The sequence below is a fragment of the Chiloscyllium plagiosum genome, chromosome 2 (genome assembly GCF_004010195.1).
Source record: "Chiloscyllium plagiosum isolate BGI_BamShark_2017 chromosome 2, ASM401019v2, whole genome shotgun sequence".
NCBI classification, from domain to species: Eukaryota; Metazoa; Chordata; class Chondrichthyes; order Orectolobiformes; family Hemiscylliidae; genus Chiloscyllium; species Chiloscyllium plagiosum.
Window position 1 is genome coordinate 15986100 of NC_057711.1, and position 16960 is coordinate 16003059.

General features: G+C 43.3%; 1 protein-coding gene across 6 annotated transcripts in view; it reads right to left on the minus strand.

The window, feature by feature from the left end:
- The window catches only part of glra3 (glycine receptor, alpha 3), a 221916-nt gene that overhangs the window by 113510 nt on the left and 91446 nt on the right, over window positions 1–16960 (minus strand). For all 6 annotated transcript variants that reach the window (XM_043704636.1, XM_043704642.1, XM_043704625.1 and 3 more), the window contains one exon: window positions 4303–4370. In XM_043704636.1, coding sequence (XP_043560571.1) covers window positions 4303–4370 — 68 coding nt within the window. The remainder of the gene's footprint in view (window positions 1–4302; window positions 4371–16960) is intronic.

Consider the following 16960-nt stretch of genomic DNA (forward strand, 5'->3'; position numbering starts at 1 on the left):
TGGGTAGGCCGTCCTGATTGCTATAGTCCTGGTTTGGAGGGGGTTGGGGAAACAGAACAGGCTGTCTTAGAGGTGGATGGAAGGGGCATGGGGTGGACCAAGAACTAGAAGGGCGTGGGGGTATTGCCTAAGAGTGGCTGGAAGGTGGGAGGGACGGGTGGGTTGCTGGGTTGGTGGGAGCAATCTGTATTCTATGCACTGTTTTATTTTCTAATTGGACTGTCTTATATGTATTTGCTACTGCTTCTTTTATGATGACTGAAAGTGTGGTTTGAGGTTTGTCCTCATTTCCCCGAAAACTGATTGAATGGTGGGGTTTGGGGCCTGGCTTTGCCGCTCCCCTCCTTTTTAAATTGCTGTTTCTCTGTACACAGCGGTTAATGTTAATTGTTTTGTAAACTGTGCACAGTTTAATAAAATAAAAATAAGGTGATTCAGTAGAACTCCTCGGACTAAGGACTGGCTCTGAGCTGGCTGATCAGAGACCATGTACTGAACATAAGCAAGTAAAGAGTGATATGGTGATGGGATAACGGCCTCTGTCCAGTTATTTCATTAACAATTTCCCATTATTCTCCAGAAGCTCATATTCCTCATTTGTTAAAGGAAACTAGTTCCAGAAAGCGAGACAAGTTAACCAGTAAACTCCTTCATTCTCAGACCAAAGTTCACATGCCACTGGTTCAAGATTCAAACTCCAGAATAAATGCCATTGCAATTAGACACTTTCTATCACGTTTGTGTGGATGTGCAGAGGGAAATTGGTGTCCATGTACGCTGATCCCTGAAAGTTGCCACCCAGGTTGTGAGCGCTGTTAAGAAGGCATGCGGTGTATTAGGTTTTATTATTAAAGGGATTGATTTCCGGAGCCGTAATATGCTGCAATTATACAAAATGCTCATGCGGCCGCACTTGGAATATTGTTTTCATTTCTAGTTGCTCCATTACAGGAAGGATGTGGAAGCATTGGAAAAGGTGCAGAGGAGATTTACCAGGATGTTGCCTGGTCTGAAGTAAAGATCTTATGAGGGAAGACTGAGGGAATTGGGTCTCTTCTCATTGGACAGAGAAGAAGGCTAACAGGAGATTTAACAGAGACATACAAAATGATCAGAGGATTAGATAGGGTGACAGTGAGAGCCTTTTTTCTAGGATGATGATGTCGGCTTGTACAGGGTGGGGGGCGTAGCTGCAAATTGAGGGGTGATAAATTTAAGAGAGATGTCAGAGGAAGGTTCTTTACTCAGAGTGGTAAGGGATAGAATGCCCTGCCTACCAATGTAGTTAACTAGGCCACATTAGGGGGCATTTAAACATCCCTTGGATAAGCATATGGATGACTATGGGATAGTGTAGGGGAATGGGTTTAGCTTAGTTCACAGGTTGGCGCAACATCGAGGGCTGAAGGGCCTGTTCTGCGCTGTATTGTTCTGTGTTCTATATGATATTTCAGACTTACATGTACAGCCTGGGTTCCTACTTACCTGGTGCAGCAGAAACATAGTTGATTCACTGAACTGAACTGTGAAAGGTAAAGTCACCATAGTTTTACCGGAGCATAGGGTTTCTGTCTCACTAATGGTGGTTTAACCTGCTGGTCACTATGCCTCAGGAAAGGGAAGAGGTTGAGAAGAGCCCATCAGGGTAACCTCAGGTATTGCAGGAATTGAACCCACACTGTTTTTGTTACTCTGCTTTGTTAACCATCTGAGTTAACAGACTAACAAGATGAAATACGGAGACCTTCAATACCAGACCATCACATCATGAGGTATTGTCACTGGGTCAATTTCTTGGGCCTCCCTCTGTAACAGCATTTTGGGATTACTTAAACCAAATTGAATGCAGCAGTTCACAAAGGCAAAGATAATCTGGCAGGAACAATACATGTTGGCACCGCCAATGAAATCCATATCCCAGAATTAGCATAAAATCAAGTATCTAGTTGTATTAGAGATATAGTTCCTTCCTGAGGTCTGTGGACTGCTGTCAGCATGGAAGTTCTTCAAATAAGGTTCGGTTGATTAGTCAGCCAAACAGCTTGCTATTGAGCAATTCAGGTTTCAATTGACTTGAATTTTCAATTCTAGCTCCTGACTTGGCATGGCATGTTCCAGAAAAGGCAATGCAAATTTTTGAAGGGCTAGGCCAATCGTTTGGCTTGCTATCTAATGAAAGGGTTCTGAAGACGGAGGGCCAACTGGAAGTGTCTCCAAATCCAGCACATTCAAGTGGGCATTGAATGATTGTTCAGATAAAAATGATGTGACCGTGATTGGGACAAAGCTGCCATTAGGTAATGCTGCTTGTTTGAAGAGACAATGGTCTGAATGGCCTCTCTCCGCACAGTAAGACATCTGTGATTCTGCAGCAACAGCTCCATTGGCTGAGATGGGAGCTTTAGCTCCTTAACTGAGTGACAGGAGGCCTTTTCTGAAGAGGTCAGTCCTGTGTCATTCAGAATGGCCACAGCTGACTGCCATTGATCTTGAGCTGGCACTGCCAGTAGCCAGACCTGTGGCTCAGTGACCATTATAGGCTAAGGTTGTTGGGTTGGGGGGGGGGAAGGGTGTGGAGGTCCTGGTATGACCCATTCGCCCTCCCCCACAATTTCTGCTTCAGGCCCTAAGCCCTGAATGTTACTCAGGCTGAGGTGAAGCAGCCAACTGTCAACTGAAACGCTCAGGTGAGGAAAGAATGGGGCCTTAACAAGGATCTATGTTAAACAACAATATCCTGAAACAGTGTCCTGTTGGCAATCGATCTGACCCTGAATGGCCCTTGTCAAAAATGGCTTAGAGTGGGATTGGTGATAAGGAATCAGCATCTGTTCCTTCCAATTTTGATGGCTGCCCACTTGAAAACCCAGTTCACTATCTGTAATCTTACTATGGTTGTTCATTGTAGATTAATATTGCGTCCATCCCAATGGATGAAGTAATGGTCAGAGCTCGAGTAGTTATTCACTGAAATAATAGATGATCAGAATCTGTGGCATCCCATTCAATAAGGAGACAGTTTGAAGATCAGACCATGCATAACCAGACAATACGGTACTCCCAACCTGCTTCCTAAAATGCATCATCATTTGTACCAACAAAACCTTCTTAATGTAATCATTGAATATGTCATTTTGCAAGCAACCATTGTTTGTGCCATCACGTGAATAGGATATCCCACATTTCCTACAGGATTGGATGAAAATCTCCATCCCAAGCCTCCACAATGTACTTACACACAACTGTTTACAATGAACTGGCATATCCAAATTTGTGGGAGTCCCACTCACCCTCCCAGTACAGGCCAAGCTGCATCTATACTCTTGTTGCTGTCAGGTTATAAGTTGCAGAATTTCAGTAAGCAAATCACCAGTATCTGCTGGGATACACTGTGAAATCTTATGCTACTGTCACAGTACAGAATTGGTTCTTTTCATAAACATCGTTAACCATTCAGGGCAAGCTTTGAAATTTGTAATGCCTGTCATTTTTGCTTCTTTTAGTGTGGAGATTCCAATAGAAGCTCTGTCCGTTCTGGCAATTTGAATTGATGCAATTTTCAATTTAATTTTCTAACTGGTCCCACAAGCCAGACTTTCCTCTGTTTGCACATTTGTTCTGATATATCCACCTAATGTGCAATGAGCTTCACACAATCCTGAACACGCCTCTCCAGTACCTTGAATTCTCAAACTGATGATCAATTTCAATGCAACCTCACTGGCTTTAAGATTGAGTGGGCTGTGTATCTGATGATCCATAAGACCATAGAACATAAGCAGGCCATTCAGCCCATCATGTTTGCTCCACCATTTAGTGAGATAATGGTTGATCTGATAATCCTCTACTCCACTTTCCTCCATAACCCTTGATTTCCTCACTGATTAAAACGCTTTCTAACTCAGCCTTGAAAACGCTTATTGACCCAGCCTCAACAGGCCACTGTGCTATAAAGAGTTCCAAAGATTCAGAAGCTTCTGGGAAAAGAAATTGCTTTAAGGTTAGGGTTGCTGCAGAGGTGGTAACCTTGATTACACATGTTGATGTCTGCAAACACAAGGAAATGAACAATTCCCTTCGAATGAGCAGGTTTGCACCAGTGGCAAGTGGGTATTGAGTTGAAAGAGTTTGAGGTTGACCAATACTCAAATAAATGCAATATGTAAGAAGACTTTAAAGGTAGATGTCCCACGAAGATGATGTTAAATGAGAAGAGGGTTTTTACACACACACATCAATACACACACACACGTATACAATTACTGTTATAAAGCAGCTTCATGCACAAAAAAAATTACTCACCATGGTTGTCTCTGCAATTGAGCCAAAGCTGTTAATAAATATGTTGCAGCTGACATTAACAGGAGGGCCTGCAAAAATAATAAGCGAAAGAGTAAAGCTCAAACATTGCTTCCAAAAGGCGAAGCAAAATCAGAAACAAAATGTCTATCTGAATCAGTTTCATTCTTGACATCGAGAGAGCCCCTGAGACCTTGCTCACAGCTTCTTTTCCCTTTGCCTTTGATTCACTTACTCAGTCCTCTACCTTCCAGCCACTGTTTTTTTTCAGCTGGAAGAGATGTGTATGGCAGGCTCCTCAGTGGCGGTTGTTAAGAATAACCCAGTTTATAAGTGGTAATGAGACCACATACAAGGACTGAGCCTCTTTCTGTTCTGAAAGGAGACTGGGCAAAGAATGTAGCACATACAAGGTAAGTCGATATTCAGATAACAAGTGGTTACTGAACTGGTTTTGATTGACAGAAACACAAGCAATTTCTCCAGGGCATTTTCTGCCCTTTTGGGCCCAGGTTTCTTTGCAAGGAACAGAAGAGAAGGATATTTAACCATGGAGTGTTAGGCATGATGGGTGGGTTATGCTGATGGATATTTTCTGATCAATTATTTTTGTACACTCATAGTTGTTTTTTCAACTAAGGAGAGAGTCTGGACATTTCCAAATGCCATTAACTGAATTTTCATTTGGTCTAAATGACATTCAATATCCTGAGGGCAGTCACTAAGTACAATATGACTTTAGATGCAAAACTGCTCCAATGCACTTGGTCTCACTCTTCCAGAGCACTGATTTGACTGTCTCTGCATTGCAACTTTCCACATTCACTTAAACAAGCAGACAATACTTCAGCTTTAGATCTTGTCTGAAGGACACCACCTCAGGCAATACAGGGAGCTTGCAGTGTTCTGATGTGGGTCTTGAACCTTATAACCCAGAGGCAGAAAGTGCAACATGAAGACGAATGACTTCATTAGGTGCAGAGCTTGCTGTTTATTACGTACTGTCTACACTGCAATCCAGAATTAAAGAACATGTAAAGCCACCACTTGTGGTGTACATAATCTAGTCCCAGCTTGGGACAAACAGTACTGCGGACCCATTCCTCAGTCTGCCTTATCTTTTTTTCTCTCTACCCAGAAGAGTTATCATGCAGAACTGAGTGGTCTTCCTACCACCAAAATCACCATGATGTTTTTCTTTTTTTTAACCAGTAACCACCACGAATGGAAATATCTGTGCAGCCAATTGAACATTTACAAGCAAAGGCTTGTATGGCAGGCTCCTCAGTGGAGAAATACAAACCACCTGCATCAGTTCTTTAAAAATTTAACCTACTATTATAATCAACCTGCTCAGAAATGATTTGGAGATGCTGGTGTTAGACTGGGGTGTACAAAGTTAAAATCACACAACACCAGCTAGTGCTTCCAATTAAACTGTTGGACTATAACCTGGTATTGTGTGACTTTTAACTCTGTTCAGAGATGTTATTGCACACCTCTGAAGAAGGTGGGGCTTGAACCTCCTGGTACAGAGGCAGGGACACTTCCATTGCACCACAAGAGAGCTCCCTGGCTCTGCTTTATAAAGGGCTTAGGTGATGAGCTCCATGCCATTTCCTGTTATCAAGGAATCTCATAATCAACAAACCACACATGGTGATTAATTTCTGGTCCATTCCTGGGCCTTGTAGGGGATACAACACATGTAAATTCTCACAACCCCAGGACATCCCATACCTCAGAGTCAATTGAATAGCTCTGCATTCTGCACTCAGTGCTATAAACCAGAAAAATACTGCAAGCATGATGCCAAGTGTGCAGTGAGCTCAACGGCACACTCATTTGTTTTGGTGATTCTAGCTGGTGCTTAAGTATTGACAAAGAATACTGAAAGCATTCTACTCTTTTTCCTCAAATCATGACAGGATCATTTTTTTACATTCACCTGGTTGGCAAGATTAGGTCTCTGCTTAATTTCCTCATTCAGAAGCTGACACCACCGATAGTGCAGTACCACTCAGCTGAGCATCTTAATTCTCTGCTCAAGCGTCTGCAGTGGGATTCGAATCTCTGAGGCAGGATTACTACCACAACACCAAAGCTAACATCTATGAGCACAGTTTATAAGATTGCTCAAACCAAACATTCCTTGGAAGGTCAATTTCATGGCGGTTTCTGAGGCACTGTCATGATCTAGCCATGAAATACATTCTGTGCTTTGCATCAATTTAATGAACTTTTAAGTCATTTTAGGTAAATGGGACATTGGACTGCCATCAGCTGCAAGATAATATTGGATTCTGAAACTGGCTTGTTACACGTTACTTTGTTTGCATTCTAGGTGACCTACAAGTGAATTCCATGGAACAATTATAAACACATTTGCACAATCAAATCCAAAATTGACTTCCAGCAAATTTTCAGTGCGATGCTAAGAATAGCCCCAGAACAATGTGTGTCCCTCAATATTGTGACTCAACATCAGCGGAAAATGTCAAGACTAAAATTTGACCATCGATACTAACCTGAAGCAAAATCTTGTTTGGTGATGTTTGGAAAGGTTATCTCAATGGGAGCAAGAAGAAAGAGATTTCCATTCATGTTTCTCATGATAGACTCAAGATGGGGACTTTTATCTGACCACTCCCTGAATTAATTACGTTTGTCTCAGATGGGAACCATAAGAAACAAGGAGTGCGAGTGGGCAGTTCAGCCCCATGATCCTGCTTTTCCACTTAATATGGTCATCTCAATTTTCCTACCTTGTTTTAAAATTCATTCACAGGATGAAGGCTTCCTACTAGGCCAGCATTTATTGCCAATTCCTCATTTCCCAGGGGGCAGTTAAGAGCCAACCACATTACTGTGGGTCTGGAGTCACATGAAGACCAGACCAGGTAAGGATGACAGTTTCCTTCCCCAAAAGGACATTAATGAACCAGGTGGGCTTTCCCTGACAATCAACATTGGATTCATGGTCACCATTAGACTCTTAATTCCAGATTTTCCTTTTGCTATTAGTGAATTTTAATTTGAACTCTGTCATCTGGTGTGGTAGGATTTGAACCCAGATTCCTTAAACATTATCAGGGTCTGTGGGTTAACAATGCAGCAATAATACCACTAGGCCATCACCTCCCCTACTCAGTATAAATTTATTCATTGCCTACTGGACTCTGGAGCAGTGAGTTCCACAGGTTCACAACCTTTTCAGAGATGTCATTCCCCCTCATGCCCATTTCAAATCTGTCGCCACCCATCCCAAAACTATGACCTCTCATTCTAGATTGGCCCACAAGGGGAAACATCTTTTCTCTGTCTACTTTGTCAATCTCCTTCAGAATCTTCTTGAAAATATTACAGACCTGAAGCAGGAACCCAACCTTCCCTGATGCATATTCACATTTTTCTGATGGCTGCACAATCAGATGTGATGATAATTCTGCTCTGAGGAGGCTATTGCATGTAAAGATGCTGCATGCTTCTATTTTTATCAGATTTATATTTCTGAACACATATTGACTGTTTTTCCCAGATTTCACACCTCCTTACTAAACCTCAGCGATCACCCATTCCCGTTTGATTTTAAGTCCAACTCTCAACCTTCACTGTGATCTGCAATTCTCTCCCGATCTGCTATTTCTTTCCTGATTCACAAATCGCGTGATCGCTTAATCTTCCTGAAGACTCTGCAAACAGTAACTCTTGAGTCTTTGATTCTGCCTACCCGAATCACCCCATGACCAATTCCCTAATTACAATCAATCTTCTCCATAAAATCAACAATCCCAATGTCATCACAAGATCTTCAATTCTTCCTTAATCCCTGATATCCCCAACCTATGAACCTCCTAACTGTATCTCTAAAACCAAAACCTATCCATTCCTGAAGTTGTGGCCATGAGCCTCAGGATTTCCCAAGCATCCTGACAGTCAGGTAAACTTGACAACTTGGCTTACTGTGAGGAATTTCTCAAAGAGATAATGGTTGGCCTAGAACTCCACAACCTTCAGGGAAATTAGCCTTTGGGCTTTTTGGCCAGCTATCTCATGAACTCTACATGCAAATCTTTCAGCGTCAATAGCAGGTCAAGCAACTGGCACTAATATAGATTAGATTATTTACAATGTGGAAACAGGCCCTTTGGCCCAACAAGTCCACACCGACCCTCCGAAGAGCAACCCATTCCCCTACATTTACCCCTTCACCTAACACTACGGGCAATTTAGCATGGCCAATTCACCTAACCTGCACATTTTTGGACTGTGGGAGGAAACCCACACAGACACAGGGAGAATGTGCAAACTCCACACAGACAGTTGCCTGAGGTGGGAATTGAACCTAGGTCTCTAGTGCTGTGAGGCAGCAGTGCTAACCACTGTGCCACTGTGCTGCCCAGAACTCTGAGCTCTGAAAAAAAGTCATATGAGATTTGAAACATTAGCTCTGTTACTATCCAGAGATCAAGAGGTGCTATGCAGACTCGCTGAGTTTCTCCAGTATTCCCAGAAATTAGTCCATAAATAGTTACTGACTGATTTCTTACTTTCACAGAATATTCTAGTGCACTGTGCTGATTCTGTCAATGAATACTGCACCTAGAGTGATTCACTTGCCTTTTCTCTGTAGCAGTGCACACTCTATCTTTACAGAATTTGCTCTTGCATGCCCCAGTCGAGCTTTGATGTGAAGGTGCCAGTGTTGGACCGGGGTGGATAAAGTTAAAAATCACACACCACCAGGTTATAGTCCAACAAGTTTATTTGGAAGTACGAGCTTTCAGAGCACTGCTCCTTTGTCAGGTAACTGGTGGAACAATTATGAGATGCAAAATGAGGCAGGCAGTTTGCGCACAAGGGATCACAAATAGCAAAGCGATAATTTATTTTGTGATGCTGACTCAGGGACCAATATTGATGAGGACATAGGGGAAAATTCCCCTCCCCTTCTTCAAAATAGGTCCAGTAGTTATCTGATGAAGGAGCAGTGCTCTGAAAACTCGTACTTCCAAATAAACCTGTTGGAGTATAACCTGGTGGTGTGTGATTTTTAACTTTGTCCAGTTGAGCTTGCCTCTGCCATAGTGTGAGAAAATGCATTCTTGAACTTAATCTTTTCATCCGAAAACCTACACTAGCATTTCCTTCAAATGTTAACTGCACTCTGATCAAACCTGAGCAAGCCTCTATGATCATTGAGAAATGCCAAATAAAAGGTGAAGATAATTCAGTGCTGAAAATGTGTTGCTGGAAAAGTGCAGCAGGTCAGGCAGCATCCAGGGAACAGGAGAATCGACGTTTCGGGCGTAAGCCCTTCTTCAGGAAACTGAAGAAGGGCTTATGCCCGAAACGTCGATTCTCCTGTTCCCTGGATGCTGCCTGACCTGCTGCGCTTTTCCAGCAACACATTTTCAGCTCTGATCTCCAGCATCTGCAGACCTCACTTTCTCCTCGAAGATAATTCAGAACCCTTTATACGGAAACTGCAATTAATTCAGAAATATATGTCTCAGACGGTGTGTAAAATGAATAATCGAGTAATTATACTAGGGGATATCAACTTTCCCCACATAAATTGGTATAGTCATTGTGTTAAGGGTTTGGAGGGGGGCTGATTTCTTGAAATGTCTCTGAGGAAGTGTTTTTGTACCAATATATAGGAGGTCCAACAAGGGACAGCACAGTACTGCATCTGGTTCTGGGGAAAAAAGCCACACAAGTGTTTGATGTGACATTGGGGAACATTTTAGCTAAAGTGACCACAATACAGTATGGTTCAAATTTCTTCTGGACAAGTAAAGAGATGGCCTGCAAAAGACGGTTTTGATTTGGGGAAGGCAGATTTGATTACAATCTAGCCACAGTAGATTACGAACAGCTCTTTGTAAGTAAGCCTACAGCAGAGCAATGGGAGGGGGGTGGGGGGGAGGAGGCATTCGAAAAGGAGCTGGGGAGAGTACAGGTACAACTTGCACCCTTTAGAGGGAAGTGTAGCATTAGTAAGTTCAGAGAATCCTGGATGTCTAGGACAATTCAGGAACAGATGACAGAGAAGAGAAAAGCTGTTAGGAGGCCGAAAGGGATCAATTCAGCATGGTCTTAGAGGAATATAGGAAGTGTGGGGGGAACTTAAGAAAGCTATTAGAAGAGCAAAAAGTGGAGATGAAAAAGGACTTGTGAACAGGATTAGAGAGAATCCTAACATATTTTATAAATACATTAAAGGAAGAGGTTAATCGGGAAAACGTAAGGCCCAATTGGACCAAGGTAACAGGCTGGAAGAACACAGCAAGCCAGGCAGTATCAGGAGGTGAAGTCAACGTTTTGGGGAGAAAGGAGGTTATTTGAAATTGGAGAACTCAATGTTGAGTCCTCTGGGCTGTAGGCTGCCCAGGCAGAAGATGAGGTGTTGTTCATAAAATTTGTGGTTTGGTTCATTGTGGCAATGGGAGGTCAAGATGGTTATGTTGGAAAGGGAGTGGGAAGGGAAATTAGAATGGGCAGTGACGGGAGGTCAGGTCGGCCCCTGCGAGCCTGGCTGAGATGCTCAGTGACTCATTCTCTAAGTTTACGTTTGGTCTCTCCGAGAAGACCACATAATCACTGGTGACAGTCTCCAGACGGATGTTTACTACAAACCCACAGACTCCCATAACTACCTGGACTACACCTCCTCCCACCCAGTATCCTGCAAGAACTCCATCCCATTTTCCCACTACCTCCGCCACCGCCGCATCTGCTCGGATGAGGAGACATTCCACTCCCAAGCATCCCAGATGTCCACCTATTTTGAGCAACGTGCTTTTCCTTCCTCTGTCATCCAGACAGCCCTCCACCACACCACCTCCATTCCCCATTCCACTGCTCTAAACCATCCTCCCAACGCAATAAAGTCAGAGACCCCTTGTCCTCACCTAACACCCCACCAGTCTCCGCATCTAACGTATCATCCTTAAACACTTCTGCCAACTCCAACTAGACCCCACCACCAAGAACATCTTCCCCTTCCCACCCCTCTCTGCCTTCCGTAAGAACCATTCCCTTTGACAGTCCTTGGTTTGTGCCACTCTCCCCACCAAACACCACCCCCCAACCCTCGAACCCCCAGATACCTTCCTCTCCAAACAGAAAAGATGCAAAACCTGTTGGTACACCACGCCTTCACGTCCATTCAGGGCCCCAAACAGTCCTTCCAGGTGAGACAGAGGTTCACCTGCCTCTCTTCCAACCTAGTTTACTGCATCAGGTGCTCCCGACGTGGTCCTCTCTACATCGGAGAGACTGAATGTAAACTTAGGGAACGGTTCACTGAGCATCTCAGCCTGGCCTGCAAGGGCCGACCTGACCTCCCAGTCACCGCTCATTTTAATTTCCCTTCCACTCCCTTTCTGACAATGACCACCCTTGGCCATCTCCATTGCCACAATGAACTAAACCACAAATTGGAGGAACAATACCTCACCTTCTGCCTGGGCAGCGTACAGCCCAGAGGACTCGACATTAAGTTCTCCATTTCAAATAACCTCCATTCCTTTCTCAACTGCCTTTCCAGCCCCTCCCTCTCTCTTGCACTCCTTCCAGCCACCAACCAGGTCATACCCTATGCCTGTCATCACCTATCCCCACTTCACCACCATTTGCTGCTCCCCCTCCACCCAACCCCAGTCCTGAAGAAGAGCTACATACAAAACGTCAACTTCTCCACATCCTGATGCTGCCTGGCTTGCTGTGTTCTTCCAGACTCCTGCCTGTTTACTTGGATTCCATTTTTTTTGTCTCTAACCAATTGGATCAAGGGGCAACCCATGTGCGAAGCCACAGTTTATTGAAAGGGTGTTAAATGAATACTCTTCTTCGGACTTCACTCTGAAAAAGGAGAACAGAGGTATGGAATTCAGAAAAAGGGACAGTGAGGAACTTACACAGTTTGACATGGGAAGTGGACAGGTATTGGAGGGCTCTGTCAGGCTTGAAAACTGACAAATCCCCTGACCCGGATGAACTGCATCTCAGAATGCTGTGGGAGGTGAGGCAGGAAATTGCAGGGCATCTGACAGGAATGTTGAATTCCTCTTTGGCCATGGGGAAGTGCCAGAGGACGGCTTAGGTGGTTCAACTTTTTAAGAAGGTTGTTCGAGAAGAATCAGGAAATTACAGACCAGACTCTCACATCAACGGTAGGGAAACTACTAGGGAAAATTCTGAAGGAGTGAATTAATATTCATTTGGAAAGGCATGGGTTAATTATGGATAGACAGCATGGCTTTGTCAGAGGGAGGTCAAGTTCAACAAATTAGTTAGAATCTTTTGGAAATGCAATCAAGTGTCTGGATGAGGGAAGTTGATGTAGTTAATATGGATTTAACAAAGGCTTTGACAAGGACCCATATAGAATACTGATTGAGAGGGATAAAACACAGGGAATTCAGGGAAACCTGGTAAAATGGATCAGAAACTGGCTGAGTAATAGAACAAAAGTGTAGAGGTAAAAAGTTGTTTGAGTGACTGAAGGCTGGTGTCTAGTTTGCGTACCACAAGGATCAGTATTGGCACCATTATTGTTTGTTATATACATAAATATTTTAGATGATAATATGGGGGGACTCTTAAGCAAGTTTGCAGATGACACCAAGATTGGTGGAGTGGGTAATAGTGAAGAAAATGGTTGTAGGTTACAGGGGGATACAGATGGGTTGGTCAGATGGCAGAACAGTGGCAGATAGTACTTAACCCTGATGAGTGAGAGGTGATGCACTTTGAAAGATGAAAGAAGGAAGCATTTAATGAATGTGAATTCACCAGCTATCTCAGAGAAACAGAGGGATCTTGAGGTAATTATTCACAGATCCCTGAAGTCAAAAGAACACATGAATTGTATAATTAAGGCAACAAATGGGACATTTGCTTTCATCAGTTATGGCATAGAGTATAAGAACAAGAAGGCAATGTTGGAGTTGTACACAGTGTTGGTTAGGCCACAGCTGCAGTACTGTGAGTAGTTCTGGTCACCACACTACAGCAAGGATGTGAAAGCACTGCATGGGGTACACAGGAGGTTCACCAGGATGATACCTAGAATGGAGAAATTGAGCTATAAAGAGAGACTACATCGGCTTGGATTGTTTTCTTTAGAGCAGAGAGACCTGAGGGGGAACATGATGAGGTGTATAAGGTTATGAGGGGTATGGACAGGGTGAATAGAGAGCAGCTGTTCCCCTTGGTTGAAGGGGCAATCATGAAGGGGCATGGTTTAGGGTAAGGGGGCAGGAGATTCAGAGGGGATTTGGTAAAAAGCCTTTTGCACTCTGTTGGTGGTGGGAATCAGGAAAGCACTCCCTAGGAAGGTCATGGAGTCAGGAAATCTCACAATCTTTAAAAAGTATTTGTCTGAGCACTTCAAATATCACAACATTCAAGGTTATTGGACAACTGCAGGAAATTAGGATTAGTGTTGTTTTAGTGGTAGTTATGTAGGTGCAGACTCGATGGGCTGAAGGGCCTTTTCTGCACTCTATAAATCTATGAATCTATAACTCTCTCTGTGAATCCTAACAAGCAACTCGATGTAAGCATGTTAATTAGATTAGATTAGATTACTTACAGTGTGGAAACAGGCCCTTCGGCCCAACAAGTCCACACCGACCCGCCGAAGCGTAACCCACCCATACCCCTACATTTACCCCTTTTAACCTAACACTACGGGCAATTTAGCATGGCCAATTCACCTGACCCGCACATCTTTGTGACTGTGGGAGGAAACCGGAGCACCCGGAGGAAACCCACGCAGACACGGGGAGAATGTGCAAACTCCACACAGTCAGTCACCTGAGTCAGGAATTGAACCCGGGTCTCTGGCGCTGTGAGGCAGCAGCGCTAACCACTGTGCCACCGTGCCGCCCACAATGAAAGATATTTAGGCATTACAAATTGACTGGAAAAAATACATTTTGCTCCAGGGTTAGCAGTTAACACTGCATAAGTTTATGTCCAGCTGATTTAGAAATTAAAATTCAGTTTAAAAAAAAGAAACAAAATTTTGTGGTTTGAAGACCCATTCAGGGACATTATTTATTGAATGTGGGCATCACTGATCAGGTCAGTTTTTACTATCCATAGCCAATTAGCCTTGAATGGAATGGCTTGCTCAGCCATTGAAGAGGCCTTTTAAGAATCAACCACACTACACTGTGTCTTGAACTATTTGTAGACCAGAGCAGATAAGGATGGCAGATTTGGGTTGGAGGATTTGAGCTATAGGGAGAGGTTGAATAGGCTAGGGCTGTATGCCCTGGAGCGTCAGAGGCTGAGGGGTGACCTTATAGAGGTTTATAAAATCATGAGGGGCATGGATAGGATAAATAGACAAAATCTTTTCCCTGGGGTGGAGGAGTCCAGAACTAGAGGGTTTAGGGTGAGAGGGGAAAGATAGAAAAGAGACCTAAGGGGCAATTTGTTTCACACAGAGGATGGGTACATTATGGAATGAGCTGCCAGAGAAAATGGTGGAGGCTGGTACAATTTCAACATTTAAGAGGCATCTGGATGGGTATATGAATAGGAAGGGTTTGGAGGGATATGGGCTGGGTGCTGGCAGGTGGGACTAGATTGGGTTGGGATATCTGGTTGGCATGGACGGGTTGGACCGAAGGGTCTGTTTCCCTGCTGTACATCTCTACGACTCTACTGAACAAGATGGGACTTTCACATCAAATCATAATCAACATTTTGAAAGTAGCTTTTAATTCTAGATTTGTTTCATGAACTGAGTTCCACAAGCTAACTTGTGAACTCATATCACCACAACATTTGCCCAGGCTTCAAGATTACTAGTCCAGTTGCAGTTATCACTACTCCACCATCACCCCATTGAAGACCTCATTCTGATACTTCTATGCAGTATTGAAGGAGCGCTGCACTATTGGAAATGCCATGTTTGGTATGAAACTTAAAACTGGCATCGAGAAAAAGGTATTCATGTATTTTACGTAAGGCTGTGAACTGGATCTGGCTGAGTGAGGAGTCTAGACCAGTCGGGTCAGACAATAAGTGCCAGCTGCTGCAGTGATGCCCAAAACATTGAAAATTCAGCCCATGGCCTTTGGAAAAAAGTTGGCAAAATTTTATTCATGGCAATTTGTGCATAGGCCTGTGGCAATACAGGGTATCACAGTATGTTTCACCACAACTAATTTCATTTCTGACACTTCTGCAACAACAAGCAACCCTCACTAAATGTGGGCTTCTGATCTTTGTTGAGCTGAAACAATGGTGGACATGTCCTGTCTCTTTGCAAATTACAAGGTCCTGAGTATGAATATGTTTGGTCTCTCGCAAACATAAGTGAGCCACATAGGTATGATTGATAGATAATCTTAAATTGGTTGATCATGTAATTCTCAGCATAGTCAGGATTGTTTAGTAAGTAGAACCCATTTACAGATTTAAATCTAATGTTGGATACAATTCTCTGAGTTTTATAAGCACTGGCTGGTTGCTTAGGGACAGTAACCTGACTGTTGTGAAAAAAATGAAAGGACACGCTATTTGATACAGCCAGTATCCTCTTCCCATGCACTATAAATTGTGTTTCCCTTTTAGACTCGGTAACCTGATGAGTGGAAGATGAAAAGCTTTGAAAGTATGTTTCTTTCTTGAGCAATATTGTTTGGTATCTTCAAAATAATTCTTTTATTCAGATATTCAGTATGGAACCTGGGCAGCAGTTGAGACTTGATGAAATTGAATCTTCTGTGGTTTGCCCTTTGGTATTCACTGGACAATGAATGGTGGCTCAGTCGTTTGCACTGCTGCCTCACAATCTGTGTGGAGTTTGCACATTCTCCTCATGTCTGCATGGGTTTTCTCTGGGTGCTCCAGTTTCCTCCCACAGTTAAAAGATGCGCAGGTTAGGGCGGGTTGGTCATGCTAAATTGCCCATAGTGATCAGGATATGCAGGCGAGGTGGGTTAGCCATGGGAAGTGAGGGGTAACAGGTATAGGGTTGCGCGGGGAGTTGGGGTGGGGGGGAAGAGTGAATCTGTGTGGAGGGTCAGTGTAGACTAGATAGACTGAATGGCCTGCTTCCATGCTGTAGGGATTCTATGATCACATTCATTGTATTTCAAAGCTTAGGTATGATCAGTACATCATTCAAATAGAATGTACTTCAAGCAGTACAGTTAAAACACAGAATATTTATGCTCATCATAATGGAGAAGTAACATGTGCACAAAAAAAGTGCTATGATTATAAATGTATTGACTCATGTCAGTCTACTGCTTCCTTTAACCTATATTTTGTCTCTCATTTTCATCATTTTAGATTTTTGACTTTGTTCCTGTTCTCCACTCCCACAGACATGAAGGGATTACCATACATGCGAACAAGATCACTTCTAATCCTTTCACTTCTGTGCTTGCCATCTGGCATAATGTTTTCCTGTCAGAAGATGTTACGCTGGATAAGTAACACATAAGACGACCTTAATTTTGATTTTGGAAAAGAAATCTCCGCACAGGTAAACAGCATTTGCTATCCGTTGTGGTGTCTCCTCAATATAGAGAAGAGCAAATGCATATTGGGTAATTATTTTACAGGATATCCTCGCTGATTCTGCATTTATGACCCACAAGTGCTAATCACTAGCTATTTCAATTCT